We start from the raw sequence: 18,200 nt of genomic DNA, 5'->3' as shown, positions 1-18,200 counted from the left end.
CGAAATAAAACGACTTCGAGTACACTTAGTAATATGAACTTGCTGCACTTGATTGCACCAAAATTTATTTAAATGAAACTATTTTTAGGAAATTTTCTTACAATAAACGCTATTCCTTGCTTGGTTCCATTATTTTGTTGGCTCCGCTAAAGTTTTTCGTTGCTTTAACGTCCTTCGCCGCTAAAGCGGACTTCGCGAAAGGACCAATATCGGCTGCATACGCCATCAGCGCTGGTATATTTGTCTGTTCATAATTTCCCGAGAAGTAGTGGGCGTATGGACCGGAAGCGAAGACGCCTACATCATCACCACCATGTGTTTCTGAGTCCAAGGGTACGGTGGCCATATATCTATATTTCGGGTCATCCAAATCAGCGTCGCTCAAATCGCGACGACCTTTCTTTGTGGAGTAGGTCTTCGAGAAACCAGGACCATTGGCGTAGGAGAGTACGGTGTATGGTAGGTTGTCATCGGCTGTCATCGGCGCAAGACCGAAGATGTCTGAACCGCGTGTCTTTAAGTATGTAAAAGTAGAAAAGGTTATAGAAAATATAAGCTAATTAAGTATTAAAATATTATGTACTCTATGAATTTGTTAGATTAGCGATAATTTAAATGATTTCGAAATGGAAAAGTTTTGTAGATATAGGGAAGCACCGTTCTTATAACCTTCTATGATTCCAGGTAAACTGTCTAAATTTCACTGGAAAGACTGTTATCTATATATTCCTTGTAAATGTAGATAGCAAGTTGTGGACTGCTTTCACTAAATAATAAGCCAGACCTAGCCAACTAAAGTAGTACAAAGTCAGCTTTCTTGAATAGATTTGAAAGACATTTCTAGGTGTTTGGGACTGAAGTGAATCAAATATATGTATATGAAATAGCGAAAGAATTGACCGTTGATATCCAACAGCTGTCCCTTCATACTACAGATGGATATAAGCTGGACTGGATCAGAACTTTTATCCGGTCAAGATCTATCTTTACGTTAATATTCCTAAACAATATTTGGGTAATGTTTTTTTGGACGGGAATTACAAGTATTATCAATAGTTCTTTTCTTAAGTTACCCTTGGGATCTACAGTTATCTTGGTCCTTTCAGGCTTCACATATGTAGGAATACCGTTGAAGAGAAGATTGGTTTCACTCGTGGCAATTTTTACAGATTGACTTAACTCTATGTTGTACGTAGTTTGTATGAAAGAGCTTAATGGCGGGCTGGGCCTCACATACTTTCAGAAGTTGTGGTCTATTTTTCGAGTTAATCCGACATTATCACGCTTAATTTCAATACCCAACTAGAAAGCAGATATGGTACTACGAGTATTGGCTCTCGAAAATAGATTTTTACTCCACTTATTAAGTGCACGGACGAACAAGAGAATGCAATTCATATCTAAACCAAAGAATTTCATCGTTCTGAATATTTGGTAGACATAACTCCATATGTACTTGTATGTCATTTATTTTACCACCGTTACATTTTATTATATTTTATATTCTGTGCAACATGTTAAGAAAAAACAAAAACTTACCGGATAACCGTTAATTGTCATAGTATGCGAATGATCTGACGTCACCACAATCAGTGTGTCTTCTTCGTTTGTCATTTTTCGTGCCAATTCTACGGCGCGCGCAAACTCCGCCGTATCCTCGATTGAGCGATGGGCACGAGTGCTATGATGCGCCATATCGATACGTGCGCCCTCGACAAATAAGAAGTAACCCTTATCGTTATTATTCAATAGCTGTATGGCCGCTTCGGTCATTTCACTCAACGATGGCACTGTCTCTGTTAAGCCCTCACGCTCCAAGTCACCATGGTACGGACAATGGGATGAGCTAAAAAGCCCCAGCAAATACTCTGTTTTATCGAGATTCACATTCAGTAGCCCATCCTTATTCCACACATATGCTGCGCTTGCGCCTTGTTCATATTTGTCCGCTAGCCACTCTGCGGTCAAATTGCGTCCATCGCTACGTTTTCCTTCAATACCCTCTTCATCAAGTTCCTCTTCATCGATGAAGTTACGTCGTCCACCACCCATAATTACGCGCAAATTCTTACCAACAGGCCATTCAACTAGTTGACTAGCAATATCCACATTCTGCTCCGTGCCAGAAACACAACCACTTGACTTGATCTTTGAATCAGTCTCCCAGTCACGGTTGGCAGTATGCGCATACACACCAGCTGGTGAAGCGTGTGTGACACGCGCTGTTGTCACCAAACCTGCCCATTTGCCAGCGTCTTGCGCCCATTTTGCAATGCTTTCGGTATGTGTTCGATTATCTATGCCCGCTTCACAATCATTCTTCGGCACTTGGGCTGTCACACCGATCGTACCGTAATTAGCCTTAACGCCCGACAGGTAAGCGGTTGACGTGCAGGCGGAATCTGGTACAAGCTTGTTGACTGAGTACGTTTTGGAGAGGCCTGTGTAGGGGAATTGTTCAAATGAGACTTGTTCGGAGCTATCGCCGAGGAAGGCACGTGTAGCGGTTATGGTATGCACCGACATGCCATCGCCAAGAAATAGTATAATATTTTTGGCACGATTCGTGTTGAGCCGCGATGACTGTTCTAGTTTATCGGCGAGTATGCTTTGTGCTTTATCTATCCAATATTCGGTTGTTTGCTCTTCGGTGGCTCTCGCGGATTTCACGGAGCGTGGAACAAGTAAACGTGCATGATCTGTAAGTTTAGGTATAGACTGAATAACTGTATAAAGTATATCACAAATGTCGAGAAAATAACCGACTGCATGAAAGTTGTTAGTGGAGTCTCATCTAGTAGATCTTGCGATGAATAGAAAAACTTTTAACATAGTTAGTGCTCCACGTAAAATGGCTTTTAAACTTTTTCGAGTTTTTTTCTTTACACCGTAAAACAATAGCTAGTGAGAAATAAGCTATATAGATCGAATCGGGTAATTATGACCGAAATAGTACCTACTTTAAGTACGTTCAAATAGAAAGGTATAATGGAAGTCAATGTCACATGTCTACTGCATATAGTGGGTCAAACAATCGAACTTTTTTATTGTGCTCTTATTATCGCGTAGAAAAATGCTTACCTAGCTTCCAATTACATTAATGAAATTAAATCGATTTTACAAGAAAAATAAAACTCTACAAAACTCACAGTGTTCAGATTTCTGGACAGTTTTTAACGGCAAAAATTCTAGATAACATATTTTTGTACATAACTACATAAACAGTTACCATACGAATATATTCTTAAGCCCAGATATGTATTTATCAATTATCAATATCTATCAGCAGTTGTAATGTATAGTATGTTAGTTGAATATAGGATTTATTGTATGCAATAAAAATATTTCACTAGCTATTGTAAAGTATCACAGATGATCCTAAGCTGATAAAAAGATAAGCAATAGCTGTGTTATGCCGTTGAGAACATTTATGATAAAGATATGTGTACATATAGTATAATATAACTATGTATATGATATGTTCCCTATATGAATTAGGATATGGAATTCCAAAAACAAATGAACTCTGGGCAATCAGAGTTGAGTACTATTTGAACACTGAACCGAATCGTTTATCAATTATCACATTATTTCGTTGGGAATTCACTGCTCTTCAAAAATAGTCACTCATAATTAAAAATATACATGATATTCATTGATATTCAACTCGTAAACACTTAACTTTATCAAAAACAAGTAAGGAAGGGCTAAGTTCGGGTGTAAACATTTTATACAAAAAGAAATAAAGCCAGTGAATTACCTTAAGGTACCAAACGTCAACCGAAAGATCGGAATCCTCGCAATTATCTTCTTTATTGACGTAAGCATACACTGATCGACGTATTTGCCAAAAGTTTTGTTAGAAAAATTAAAATCATTATATACATATGTATATTTAGCATATACGAGCGTTTGTATTAAGTTTCATCAATATATCTTAATTTTTTCTCAAGTTGCAGCTTGGACGGATGAACGATCGGACAGCCAGACAGTAACTCGGAGTTCAACTCGTATCATTATGAAGCATATTTGTATATGTACAAGGAGCGTTCCAAAGAACACAGGACTTAAAAACAAATCAATTTATTTTATTCAAAATAGTCTCCTTCTGCTTCAATGCAGCTTTTTGCACGGTCCAAAAGCATGTGTGTTTTAGCTCGTTGGCCGAAATGGCCGCCAGTATGCCGGTGCAAGCCTTTTGAATAGCCTCTACGTCTGCATAACGCTTTCCTTTCATGAGCAAATGCATTTTCCGAAAAGGAAGAAGTCGCACGGTGCCATATCAGGTGAATATGGGGAGTGGTTAATGGTTACAGTGTGATTTTTGGTCAAAAAATCGGTCACAAGGGTCGATCGAATGTTGGATTCTAAGCAATTTTGGTCGTCAGTCAATTTTTGCTGAACAAACCGTGCACACACCTATCGTAAGCCCAAATATTCGGTCAAAATGCGATAAATCGATGTTTTGAAGATGTTCAATTCCATTTCGATGAACTTCAATGATGATTTCGGCTGATTATAAATATAATATATATATTTATGTATATATGTAAATCTTCTGACCGTGTGTTTGCATTTGAACTGCTCCTAAACAGATGGACCGATTTCGATGAAATTTTGTGTGTATGTTCAAGGAGATTCGAGAATGGTTTAGATTTACAATTTGGTCCACTGGAAAATGTTTTTAAATTATTTTTTTCATTTTTTAATCAATTGTTAATTTTGGAATGTTTGACCTATAGATGGCGCTACCCTCGCAGTATACAATATTCAAACCTTAAATTGGCGTAAACGTGCATTAAACAAAACGATGCCAAATTAAAAGGCGACATCTGTGGATCAAGTTTTATATTGTGGACAGAGTTGTTCGTTCTTAAGTAATAAATTAGGTCATTCATACATCTTTGGGTAGCTATAACATTTTTTCCATACCTGCTAACTATTGGAGGGGGTATCTTGACAGGCAATTTAGAATTGCAAAAGGTCTGGCATAAAAAAATAGCGGCATAACTGAAGTGTTGATAAAAAAAATTTATATACAGAAATCTTTTCGAAGCATTGCACAGAGCAATACAATATTTAAACGGGAACGATGAGTACATACATATATGCGTACAATTTCAAACTGATCCTTCCTGAAAAATATTAAAATTGCTAAATATTAGGAATGGTAGAATAGAACTGCAATCAAATACACAATACAATGAATTAAAACTGGCTCATTTATCATTCGATGAATAATATACCACGGGCATCCCAAAAGACTGATGCCATAACCTTGCCAGCCGATTTTTTGTCTTTCCACGCTTGAGAACCGTTTCTTAATATGCTGACAATCGATTGGACTCGATTGATTTCACTGATGCACAGCCCAAATTCAATAGTATTTTTACCCCAAAAACTAATTCTTTTCTTTCCTGCATAATCTATGAAACGCGATATTTTTTCAACTATTTGGAAGCAAGATATGATTTATCGATAATAAGAAAAGAAGAGAAAACTGTTTGGTGGAGGACCCGAATTAAAAGCTAGTTATTATTATTTACATTATACATATTAGTCTGTATTAGTTATGAATGCACTGCATGCGAAAAAAGTACTGGAAATATTGTAAAGTCATTGTCACACTCAATTGCTGAATTATATTTTTGAGTTTTTAACTGCTGGAAAGATTTTGATTTATAAGTACTACCTTGCGACTGCTAATCTAATCGTTTAATACCTAGCATATATGTATGTCCCATTCATAGAAATTTATTGGTTTATAGTGGTTTTGTTCTCACCACCGATTTTATGATTTTCCATGAGCTAAGCATATCACGAGTAAGTCACCTGCTACTCAAAGGTGCTTGAGAGCCCGCGGTGGACTTGGGCAGCAACTGAGAGTAGTTTTATATTGTCACGTTTACCGTTTTGCACACGTTTTGTTTATTTTAAGCATTTCATGTGTGATTTATTAGCTGATTAAATAGCTGCTAAATACGGTGATTACTTGCTTAAATAGACTATTGGCATAATTAATTGCAAGGGTTCATATAAATCTGCTCTTTATCTCAAAGTTATTTGTTTGTGATTTATTGCTTAATTATTGAATGTTTTGGTCTGTAGCCAACTCAAATGTTTTGAAGACAATATTTGACTGTACCCAAAAGCTAAGTCGACTACCAATTGTTTGCTTAAGATCAAACAGATCATCACCAAAGCTGTATAAAATTTAGATGTTTTTTATCCGAAAGCTAAAGATTTTTATGAATCAAAAAAACTAAAATAAACTATTTCTAAAACTTACATTACATGGCCATACTGAAGTCGTATATTAAATTCGGAGACGCGCACTTTTTAGTCGTAAAATTCATGATTGCATACATTTCTTTTAGAAATCTTATACTCAGCTGTAACGATGCATTCTAAAATAACAATTTTAATATAGAGGCAAAATGACAAGCTACCACAAAATACCAAGAAATTAAGAATTAATCTTTACCAGCTGTTTATTACCTTTTATTTTAACGGTAAAAACAAAGAATACGTCATAGAAAATTTCTAAATATTTTTAGAATTGTAAAATTGGTATTTGCGCACATTTTTTCATTTTGTACTGTTATTAACTTAAATTTTAATTTTCATAAATAATAATAAGTCTCCACTTTTTGGAGAGTTGTCAAAGTAGTCGCACTTATGCATAATTAGTCTAACTAATGTCAATTGGCTCACATTTTTTCATTTTGTACTGTTATTAATTAAATTTTAATTTTCATAAAAAATAATAAGTCTCCACTTTTTGGAGAGTTGTCAAAGTAGTCGCACTTATGCATAAATAGCCCAATTAATGCCAAAAATTTTAATCTTTCAAATCTTAATAACTCTCCACTTTTTGGAGACTTGTCGAAGCAGTCACACTTATGCAAAATTAGACAAAATAATGTCAAAAATTTAAGTTTTTCAAATTATAATAATTCTCCACTTTTTAGAGAAATGTCTCAATTTTACAAAACACTGATTATGCATTAGCTTGTCTGGCGCACGTCTGAAAACATATGTGTAACACGTTAAATAAGTATAAACTCAGCTAAAGCCATCTCAATTTAAACAAACTCGCTTCAAAACGTGCAAGAGAGCTAAGCGTATCAGTTCAAGTTCAATGAAGTGCATTTACAACTGCCAATATATGATAAATACTAACAAGAACTGGATTTCGCATAACACGCTCTACTTTATAATCTACGCGCTTGTTTAAGCGACGAAAATACCATTTCAACAAAAAACGATTAATTACCTCTTTCGTATATTGTTTAACCGCATTTATACTGTTTACTTTTTAATTAGATGCGCGCTATGAAAACCTCATCTAAGATATGCGATTTTAAGTACTAACACAGCAGACCGAGAGAAACCTTTCACTTTCATGTGTTTATTATTTTCACGTCATTTGCTTTCTTTGTCATCGAATGTTTTTATTGTAAATTCTATTTACTTACATTCATCGGCGGTTGTTACACTAGCGAAGCAGACCAAAAGGCCCAATAGAAACCAACGATGATTGCACATGTTTTAACCACTTAAAAGCCGAAAAGAAGTGAGTCAATCTGAGCTGAAGTGAAGTGAACGTCACCCGCGAACGAATGCTACTGTTGACTTTTTTGCAAAGTGACGCAGTTTTTATTCGAATTTAACAGTCTAAACAAAAACAAAGAAGCGCAAACAAATCAATATAGCTTAACTAAATAAATTTAAATGCGGCGATAAGTATCAGCAACACTTAGCGCTTTAAACGGCTTTGAAGTTACTAGACGTGAGCTACAGAGTTGAAAAGAGAAATGAGTCTTGATAAAAGAGAGTTTCTGGCATGAAGCAGAAGTTGAAAGTCAAAAATGAGCGAAAAGAATATAAACTCGAAAATTTTTGAAAACACGTAAGGCAAGCTTTTAATTTATACCCAACCCCAACAGCGCTTCCGAAAATCTCTACGCCGCTACGACGATGTAGCGTGTTGTAGAGCGTCACTAGCCGACCTATATAAGTACGTGACTCACGTGCGGGTTCTACAGGTTTCTACTGCATTAGTAATCTAATCAAGTCTGATTGCCGGGCAGTAATGCGCCGATATCCCATTCGCAGCCAATCCAAAGACAGTAGCACTCCATTCACCGCCTTTGGAAATTTCGCTCGATTAACGCTATCGGCGCACGTCGCCTATAAAAGACGTATCCGCATGTTCTACACAGCAGTCTGTTTAAAAATGTCGCCATTGACACAAAAATTGCCGAAGTTCATAGCATTACTGCTATTGGTTGTCGCGCTCCCGAACTACAACACTGCCGATGCGGGACTCACTGCCGCTTGCGATCTGGCAGCAGACAATGATGACTGCATGGAAAGCGCTATGCACCCGGACTTTCCAACAAAACGCATGCACTCTAGCAAGGCATACAGCGAACCAGAGTTTACTAGTGACTTTTGGCTGGAGCTGAGTAAGAAATTTGTGCGCCAGCAAGCGTCTGCGCAGCGCAATAAACGTGTAGCTAAGAATGTTATACTCTTTTTGGGCGATGGCATGGGCTTGACGACGTTTACGGCGGCGCGCAACCTGCTCGGCGGTCCCGAGAAACAGTTGTCATTCGAGAAATTTCCCTACACCGGTTTCTCGAAAACATACTCGGTGAATACGATGGTGCCTGATTCGGCGGTCACATCCACTGCTTACCTGTGCGGCGTTAAGGGTAATCACGGCACGATCGGCGTTAATGGACGCGTTGAACGTACCAATTGCGCGGGTATGGCCGATACGAGTAATCACGTGCATTCGATTGCAAAGTGGGCGTTGGACGCTGGTAAATCTGCCGGTCTAGTGACGACAACACGCGTCACGCACGCCTCGCCGGCAGGTGTCTACGCGCATGTGGCGGATCGTGAGTGGGAGAATGATGCGGTGTTGGCGGATGATTGTGGCGCGGATTCGGGTCTAGCGGACATTGCGCAACAACTGATCCACGGTGAGGTTGGCAAGCAGTTGAAAGTGATTTTCGGCGGTGGCAAGCGTGAATTTTTAGATACGCAGTTCTTTAAGAAAGGCAAACGCCAGGATGGACGCAATTTGATTGAGGAGTACTTGCAACAGTCTTCGGATAATGCTTATGTGGAGACGCGTGATGAGTTGCTCAACTTGAATTTGAATTCTTATAAACGTGTGTTGGGTCTGTTCGAGCGTTCGCACTTGGAATATCACTTGGACGCGGCCGATACGCAACCGACATTGAAGGAAATGACCGTGCGCGCTATTGAGATGCTACAAAAGGACGATAACGGTTTCTTTCTCTTCGTCGAAGGCGGTCGTATTGATACCGCGCATCATTCAAATATGGCGGAATATGCTTTAGATGAGACTGTCGAGTTCTCAAAAGCAATCGAAGCAGCACGTGAATTGACTTCGGAGGAGGATACGCTCATTGTTGTTACCGCAGATCATTCGCACGGCTTCAGTTACTCGGGATACCAGGTGTGTATATCTAAACGAAGATAGTGAAAATGACGAAAAGGTTATGTGTGCTGACAGTGCTTAGTAAAAAAGGGAGTATAGCATAGCAGAGAGTAGTTAAGAGAGAAATGTGTATTGTTTTAACCCTGATAAGCCTAAATACGTTTTCATTTAAGATTACATATAAATTAAATTTCTACAATTCCTTACTTTCTTTCTTTACAAGGATCGTGATAGCGATATTTTCGATGTCGCACCATCTGAAGGTACTGATGACCTACCCTATCTAACGCTGAGCTATGCCAATGGTCCCGGTTTCGAGGATTATTATAATACGAATAAATTTAAACGTCGTAATCCAACAAAAGTGCGCCCTAGTGTGGACACCTTCCCCGCCACAGCTCCATTGGAGAGTGCTACGCATAGTGGTGAAGATGTGGCCGTTTTTGCCTCCGGTCCGTGGTCTCATCTCTTCACAGGCGTTTATGAGCAGAATACAATACCACATATGATGGCTTATGCGGCTTGTGTGGGCGATGGTTTGAAAGCGTGCTAAATGAATTTATTAAGTTAAGTTGGTTGTGAAAGCAATAAGTAAAAATTTACCAATACTTATTAAACTAAATTAACGGAGAATGTAAAATAATAATCATAAGACGTTATTGTATTGAAAAATGCAAATTTTGATAACACATTCTTAATGGCGTTTGACTCGCTTAATCTATTGCGTAGTAGACTAGAATATTTAAAGCGTTATCTACTACATATTAATACGTTTCTCTACGATTAATTATTTTCAGCTTTGATTCCTCTAGTGCTTATCAGTTGTAAGTTACGATTATGCTAAGAAATCATAACACTAAAATATTTACGAGTAAATTTAATTAAATAATAAAACAAGAAAAAAAGTTAACTTCGGTTGCACAGAAGCTAAATACCCTTCACAGATGCATTTCTGTTAGTAACTATGTGTTCAGTTTATATGGAAGCTATATGCTATAGTAATCCGATCGGAACAATTTTTTTAGAGATTACATTGTTGCCTTAAAAAATAATATATACCAAACATATATATATAACATATCTTGTCAAATATGAAAGTTGTCCATACAAGAACTTGATTCCGATCGTTCAGTTCGTATGGCAGCTATATGTTATAGTGGTCCGACAAATGAGCAGCTTCTTGAAGAGAAAATGACGCAACTGAGTGACTAGTTCGTATGTATACAGACAGACGGACATGGATAAATCGACTCAGCTCGACATACTGATCATTTATGTATACTTTATAGGGTCTCCGACGGTTCCTTCTGGGTGTTACAAACTTCGTCATAAACTTAATATACCCTGTTCAGGGTATAAAAAAAGCAATGGTGGTAACAGTGAAAACCAAAAGCCGTTGGTGACAAAACCAAAGTACCGGTAGTGCCAAAAACAAAAAAAAATATATATATATCTATATGTATGTATTGCATATGGGTCAGTACATGAAATCTCGTACATTACCAAATAAAGTGAAAAAAAGCAGTGACAAAATCATCAAAGTGAAGTGATAATAAATTCGTAAGAAAAAACATATTCATGCAAGTAAAATCTTACACATCACCATAATTAAAAGTGAACAAAAGTGCAAAAAGAAAAAGAAAGAAGTGAAAAACAAAAAAAAATGCGGAAAATAACACACAAGCACATATACATACATACATAGTGAAGTGATCTAAAAAAAAGAAACAAGTACAAAGTGAGGTGAAATCGGGGTGCGCAAATTTATATAATAAAAAATATATATATACAAGTAATAACAAACGGGTTAGAAAAATTAAAGCAAATACCTAAAACGGTCGCGATAAGCAAAACAAAAAGCATAACAAAAGAAAACGGGCGCGAAACTAAACCAATATAATACAAATACAAACAACAATTATCAACGCGGGAACAAAACTAACAACGCACCTGAACAACTGGATATCACAGAGACCTCAGAGACCTGCACACTACCAACAAAGGAGTTGAGCACAGGAAAACAAAATAATAACAGCTGTCCGCCGGACACCAGACAATATAGCAAATGCAAATGGTGGAATGGCCCCCCATGGTTAACAGAATCTCCCGATTCTTGGCCACAATCGCCCATGCGCAATATTATTGCGCCAGAAAGTCGAAAGATCGACTCCTTTCACATAAAATTGGATAATACTGACATCCTGGAGAGATTTTCATCTTACCCCCGAGCCCTCAGCGTAATCGCTTACATGCTCAAATTCATAGAGCGACTCAAACTTAGAATTAAGGGAATACGCACAGTATATCCCCAAGGCGACACAGTGACGCACCTAGACTTACAAAAAGCAAAGGTCGCTCTTATCGCATCTACTCAAGCGCGTTACTTTAGCTAAGAGCAGTACTGAGAGAATCGAAGCCGATTGATAAAAAGAGCTCACTCCTAGTACTAAATCCATTCATAGATACGAAGGGTCTACTTCGTGTAAATGGTCGGCTTGTCAATTCAAGCCTAACGTACAACGAACGTCATCCCACTGTTATACCAGAGAGATCGCAACTTGCCACATTATATCTCAATTATGTCCACGTACTATTATTATACGCAGAACACCGCCTCATGCAACAAATAGTCCGCCAAAAGTTTTATATCCCAAGACTCAAGCCAAAAATAGAGAAATGCATTTTTTTCGTGCAAGATATGCACTATGCATAAGCAAAAGATGCGAACGCTGCAACTTTGCCCTGACCTTCACTATCCCAGGTATCGATTTTGCTGGGCCTTTTCAAATAAAGGCATCCATGCTAAGGTCTCCCACCCTAATGAAAGGCTACGTGGCTGTATTTGTCTGTTCTACGACAAAAGCAGTACACCTCGAGCTATGTACTAATCTCACAAAAAAGGCTTTTCTTGCGGCATTTGCTCGCTTCGTCGGATGACGTGGGTTTCCGTCAAAACTCATGAGCGACAATGGCAAGACATTTATAGGAGCTCAAGAGCCACTGAAAAACAGTTTGTGAACTTTATCAAACAAGTTTCACTTGAGATTGTACAAAAGTACGCTCCCCAAGGCATTAACTGGCAGTTCATCCCTCCAAGCGCTGCTCATATGGGTGGTTTATGGGAATCAGCGGTAAAAAGCTTTAAATCCCACTTTAAAAAGGTAGCTGGAAACTACAAATTTAACTTTGAAGAATTTACCACATTATTAATTCGTATTGAGGCCGTTCTCAATTCACGGTCATTGACGACACTCTCGCAAGATCCCTCAGATCTAATAGCTCTTACACCAGGGCTCTTTCTCAAAGGAGCACTCATTCTGGCCATACCTGAGCCAGGCGTGGAGTCGCTTTCCTTACTAAATAGATGCGAAAGAATTAAAATCCTCCATCATGATTTTAGCCGCCGATGGAAGGAGGAGTATATAAAGGACCTTCATAAAAAGTAACGCTGGAAAACTCCCGAAACGGCGCCAAAGCTTGGAGATTTTGTCCTAATACATGACGACTGTCTCCTTCCTACAGAATGGTGGCTTGGTCGCATAGAGAAGCTACATCACGGCTCCGACGGTCACATACGAGTAGTTGACCTCCGTACTCAAAACGGAACTCTAATGAGATCGATCGTTAAAGTATGCTTCTTACCAACCGCAGATAATAACGACAATATACATAATAAACAATCCGTACAATAATACCGACACGCAGAAATTGAAACATCCGTCTAATAAACAAAACCTAAATAAGCCGCAAACAACAAGCCGATGTTCCCGCTATACATACATAAAAAACGAGAAACACGCTAATACCAACCGTTAAAAATAATATTCCGTAAGCAATTAACAAAGAAAACTAATCCCAATGGTCGATCAATACGACGACCCATTCATGTCACATATCGTGGCATGATTGCTCATATATAATTACAACAGATTTATAATTAACAATCTCCTTTATACATAGTAGATTACCATGGACCTAGATACGCCAGTGTGAGCCACGTCACGTCGTGGCAACGCTGCAACAGCTGCAGCGACTTCTAGGCTAATCAGTTGCACAATATAATATTAGTATATCCGTAATAATTAGTATAGGCATAATATGGACCAGATAATAAAACATGAATAAATTCTCAAACGTTGATATTTTTAAAGAGGTATGAGTACTATTTGGATGTTTTTAATGAAGAATAAAACTGATATCTGCTAAAAATCATTTTTTTAAAAAATCAGAACTAAATCCCTTTAAGTTGGGCAAAGAAAAAAAATACACAATTAAAATAGAATCCTGTCAAATTATCTTCAGATATATTTATGACACTCACCGTTATTGGTTTCAACTCGTGTTTTCAACTTTCTGCCTTTTCGGCTGTCATATCAGATATTTCAATAATAAATTTGTCAGCCTTAAGCGTTTCTCAATGTCTGAAGAATTTATATTTCTTACAAAAAATAGACGTGGTATATTTCATTATCTTTTAACCAACCAGATTTCATCACATTTAAATATATGTACAAGTATGTATAGTATATGTATTATAGTTCTCCTTCCTATCGCACAATGTCTGCAAAGTAAATAAGACACTGATTAGATTTACTTGCAATTTAGCGATTTTCGCGCAACACAGCACGCTGCCACCTAAACACATACACACATCCACATAAAGCGCGTCATCATTTCGTAGGTATGCCAGCAGCAGGTTGCTCATACCACACGTCGCACGACTTGTTTACAAATATTTATTTAACCAAATATGAAATTTGCGCTGGTGGAGTGTTGTGGAGACGCACGCACATACAAATGCATAAAACGCAAAGTTACAGGCAACGCAGTGCAAAGTGATAAAAATCAATTTAAATTCACTTTGCTGCGGATAATTTAAAGTGATTTGCCTGAAGTGGGGCGAAATATCACTCGAAAATTTCTATATAAAGGTGAAGTTCTTGTTGATTGTGCAGCATCGCACTCTGATTTGTGCACTTTGTTGGAAAAGTGTGTGTTATAGTAAATATATTGTGAATATTTAGTATATGTACTTATAAGCTCATCGCAATACTGCAAGAATCATGAATTTTCTGTCCATATATCCTGTCATTTACAACGAATTGCTTAAAGTTGACGCCTTAAACCGGAAACCATAAACCTTTCTTATCGATAGTTTGAACCTATGGATTGAATTTATAGTGACATGGTTGTAGTTTTTTTGGTTTTGGCTGAGCTTTGGAGCATCATTCGATAGATTTTTGGATAGTTTCGAAAAGTAATGATACGCTTCATGAATGCAGGGTCTTCAGCTAAGTTGTCAGTTACGACCTATTGTATGTATTGAGTGGATTTATAAGAGATGTTGAGATCATCTGATATTTTTTTATGCCAAAATTAAAAGGGTTGAATCCCGGCGAAGACAACTCAATTATTTGTGATTAAGTAAGACTACTCAGTATACTTCAGCAATATTTTCAACGGCTACGTAGTTGTGATTCCATTGGAAATACAAAGTTTCAAGCAAACTCGTGAATAACATTTTTTCCATGATAAAATTAGTTAGATGAACTTTTTGTGTCAGAAACAAACTCCTATCAAAAGAGCACTATTTGACATATGGATATAAAGATTCGTAGGAACATTGCGAGTCCGACTCAAATTTGATCAAGTGGTACGTGGTATATGTATAAGTGTCTATTAATGTGATTATTTTTATGAGTATATATTTTTATACTCTGAACAAGGTATGTACATTAGAGTGGGTCAATTTTTTTCTTGACAAAGCGGTTATCAAAATCGTAAACTACGATGAATTCTAAGAAAATTTGCCCAAGAAACCATGGATCTAAAATGAAAATCGAGCCTCCGGTTTTTTAGCGAGAAAATTTCGTATATTGTATTTTGTAAAAAAAAAAATCCAATTCCTATTCCACTGTCGATTGTTTGCTTGATCAGCATACCGCAAGGAAACTGACATTACATTTCTTGTGTATTGATGATTTAATGGCCAATTTCATAAAAAACTTTTTAACACTAAGCTAAACATCAAAATTAGACCGTTATCTATACAGCTTCTAAAGCTGTTGGAATTTCATTTCGAACAAATCCAGACATAACCACTACTGTTAGTTTTCTTAAAAGATTCAATAACATTTTTGAATGTTTTAAATTTGTGTAGAGCACTTTCTCAAAATTGCAAGTATATAGAGATCTTAAGATCAACTTGATATGCATCACAAAAAGAACGCTGCTGAGAAGGTGTAGCAGCACCTGTACGGTCACAGCTTGATGTTTTCGGCTCCAGTAGTTGTTACTATTTTCCATTTCATTTATTGAAAAAAAAAAACAAAATGAAAAGTTTCTCGTTAAAAACCGGAGGCTCCGTTTTGATTTTAGAGCCATGGTTTTCTTGGGCAAATTTTCTTAGAATTCATCATAGTTTACGATTTTGATAACCGCTTGGTGCATTTTTTTTGCTCCATACAAATTGACCCACTCTAATGTACATATATTAAGTTTGCCACAAAGTTTTTAACACCAGAATGAAACAAATATGTAAATGATCAGAGTGACTAGCTGAATCGATTTAGAAATGTGCATACTTTTTAACTAGACTATCAGTTTTTGATCTATCGATATGAAACAAGTCCTTTTCTGTTCCTTTGTCGGAACCGCGATCATATAGCAGCCATACAAACTAATCAATTAAACTCATCTTCCTATATGGAATATTCTTTATTTCTAGAGGTTTATACATCTTCGGTGCAGTCTTTCTTGTTTTTTGTGATTTCTATTTTCATAACACCGCTGTCCTTCCTCATTAATATCCCAGAAACTCGCCCCTTTACAGCTGCTACGACTACGTCTTACTCAATTCCAACTCACTGGTGGCCTAACCTACTCAACTCGGTCTAAACAAATAGTAGTAATATATATATATATAAAGATTCGCTCAGCGCAGTTGAGTCTTTAGAAAATATATAGCATTTTCTGAGTAAATATGACACAAAGTAAAGCAGAAGTAGAACTGTTAACCCGAGCAAACGGCGCATACAACTACAACAAACCTTAGCAGGCTGACTGACTGGCTCCCTGCTTGACTGCCGGCGCCTTTCAGCGCTGTCCATCGCCGTCGCATGGTGTTGCCCTTAGCAAACGACATCAACGTTCAACGCTTTCTTACATCTGCTGATAAAGAAAGTGTTGCACGCAAATGAAAGCGTTCAAAGTAGCGCCACCGCACCGCGCACCAACAGTTTGAATGCTAAGCATTAAAATCTATGAATGACTGGCAAAGGAAAAACTTGCTAAAAGCGGAAAATAAAATGTGAAATGCTGTGGCTTGCGAGCGTTTCTGCTTCGTTGACTCTGATTTGTTGGTGAAGAAAAGCATTTCAAATGAGGTGGCGCGCTTGTGATTTACGCTGATATAGTTGTAGTTGTTGTTGTGGTGATATGTTTCTACTGGTATTTAATGAAAGTTGACAACAACAACAGGAGTGGAACAGTGGTAGCTCCGAGTGACAGCATTCAGCGATATTGTTGCTGAAAGGTGGCCATTAAAATTATGACTTCACACAAAGTAGGTTAGACAGCAACAACAACAACAACAACAATGTGATAAATGAATGCAAACACTAAAAGTTTAACAGTCAACATTTACTGCGTGCCTTCAACTCTCTAAAAAACTATACTTCGCTCTTCCCCTTACTATCCAGCAAACTAACAAAAAATGAACTCTCTCTGTGATGCAGCTTGATGTTGACAGTCATTGAATCAAGATGAAAGTGCAATTGGTTTTTCACTATTTAGTAGTCATATTTTTCGCTTTCTTTTGCCTGTCACTTTTATGTACTTTATGTCAGCGCCTTACATACACACACACATAGCAAACTTTGACATAAGAAAAGCTTTTAAGCGCGTTTAGTGATTTGAAGTTCTGTATAAGAGCGGTGTATACAAAGGGTGATCCATTTCGAGGTTTCTTATTTTTTGTATTGCTCTTCGTGACAAATCCGGCATTGCTGTCTCCTTACATCCCCAATGAGCCAGAAATGTGCCTTATCGCTGAACAAAATTTGGTTCGAAAACGTCGGATCTTCTTGGAAGTTTTCAAGAACTGAAAGGGGGGAGCGATGTTGCTTGGGAAGGTCAAGTTTCGATTTAAGATCGCGATGGAAAATGTGCCAAGTCGTTTCATACGTCAGTCCGGTGCCGAATCGATTCTTCACGGTCTTCGTGTGCACTCGAAACTGCGGCTGCTTTATTTTCTTCACAGCGTGCTGGACGTGGTTTATTCGGACGAATACTATCCACTAATGAATGCTGGGCCTCAAGATGGGTGATGGTGTTGCGACGTAGCTAGTAGGCTGATTATGTTGACAATAAGTTGAGCGAAGCGCGCGAAACACATTATTTACAGAACGTGAATTTTCGAAATAAAGTTGAACGATTTGTAAAATTTGTTCAAGCGTAGGTCTTTCCATGAAATACTGAAACAAATAAACTAACAATACTGAACAAAAATGTCATGACATTTTGGCACGGCTCACGCGTGATCTGTCAAAAAGAGGATATTGAAAAAAGTACCTCAACTTGGATCACCCGTTATTTGTGTACAAACTTAGATACGTACTATTAAAGAATTCTACATGGCTATATCTTATGTCTGCATGTTCGGAATGGAAAGGTTGAACTTTTTATGGGGGGTGGAAGCTTTAAATCCTCTTAGGTGAACGTT

At 37.6% G+C, this 18,200-nt stretch overlaps 2 protein-coding genes across 2 annotated transcripts; one reads left to right on the top strand and one right to left on the bottom strand.

Annotated features, from left to right (window-relative positions):
• Window positions 1-40: 40 nt before the first annotated feature.
• LOC105224766 (membrane-bound alkaline phosphatase) lies at window positions 41-7,643 on the bottom strand. The gene is made up of 3 exons (XM_049457414.1): window positions 7,479-7,643; window positions 1,540-2,699; window positions 41-514 (listed from the first exon to the last, which is right to left on the bottom strand). The coding sequence occupies exons 1-3, from the start codon at window positions 7,546-7,548 to the stop codon at window positions 110-112; spliced, it is 1,635 nt and encodes a 544-aa protein (XP_049313371.1). The 5' UTR covers window positions 7,549-7,643; the 3' UTR covers window positions 41-109.
• A 561-nt stretch (window positions 7,644-8,204) lies between these two features.
• Window positions 8,205-10,172, top strand: LOC105224718 (membrane-bound alkaline phosphatase). Its single transcript, XM_011202880.4, has 2 exons — window positions 8,205-9,496; window positions 9,702-10,172. The coding sequence occupies exons 1-2, from the start codon at window positions 8,213-8,215 to the stop codon at window positions 10,029-10,031; spliced, it is 1,614 nt and encodes a 537-aa protein (XP_011201182.2). The 5' UTR covers window positions 8,205-8,212; the 3' UTR covers window positions 10,032-10,172.
• Window positions 10,173-18,200: the final 8,028 nt, after the last annotated feature.

The sequence above is a fragment of the Bactrocera dorsalis genome, chromosome 5, assembly GCF_023373825.1.
Source record: "Bactrocera dorsalis isolate Fly_Bdor chromosome 5, ASM2337382v1, whole genome shotgun sequence".
Lineage (NCBI taxonomy): Eukaryota > Metazoa > Arthropoda > Insecta > Diptera > Tephritidae > Bactrocera > Bactrocera dorsalis.
Note: the sequence above shows the minus strand (reverse complement) of the source record. Positions and strands in the feature narration are given on the sequence as shown.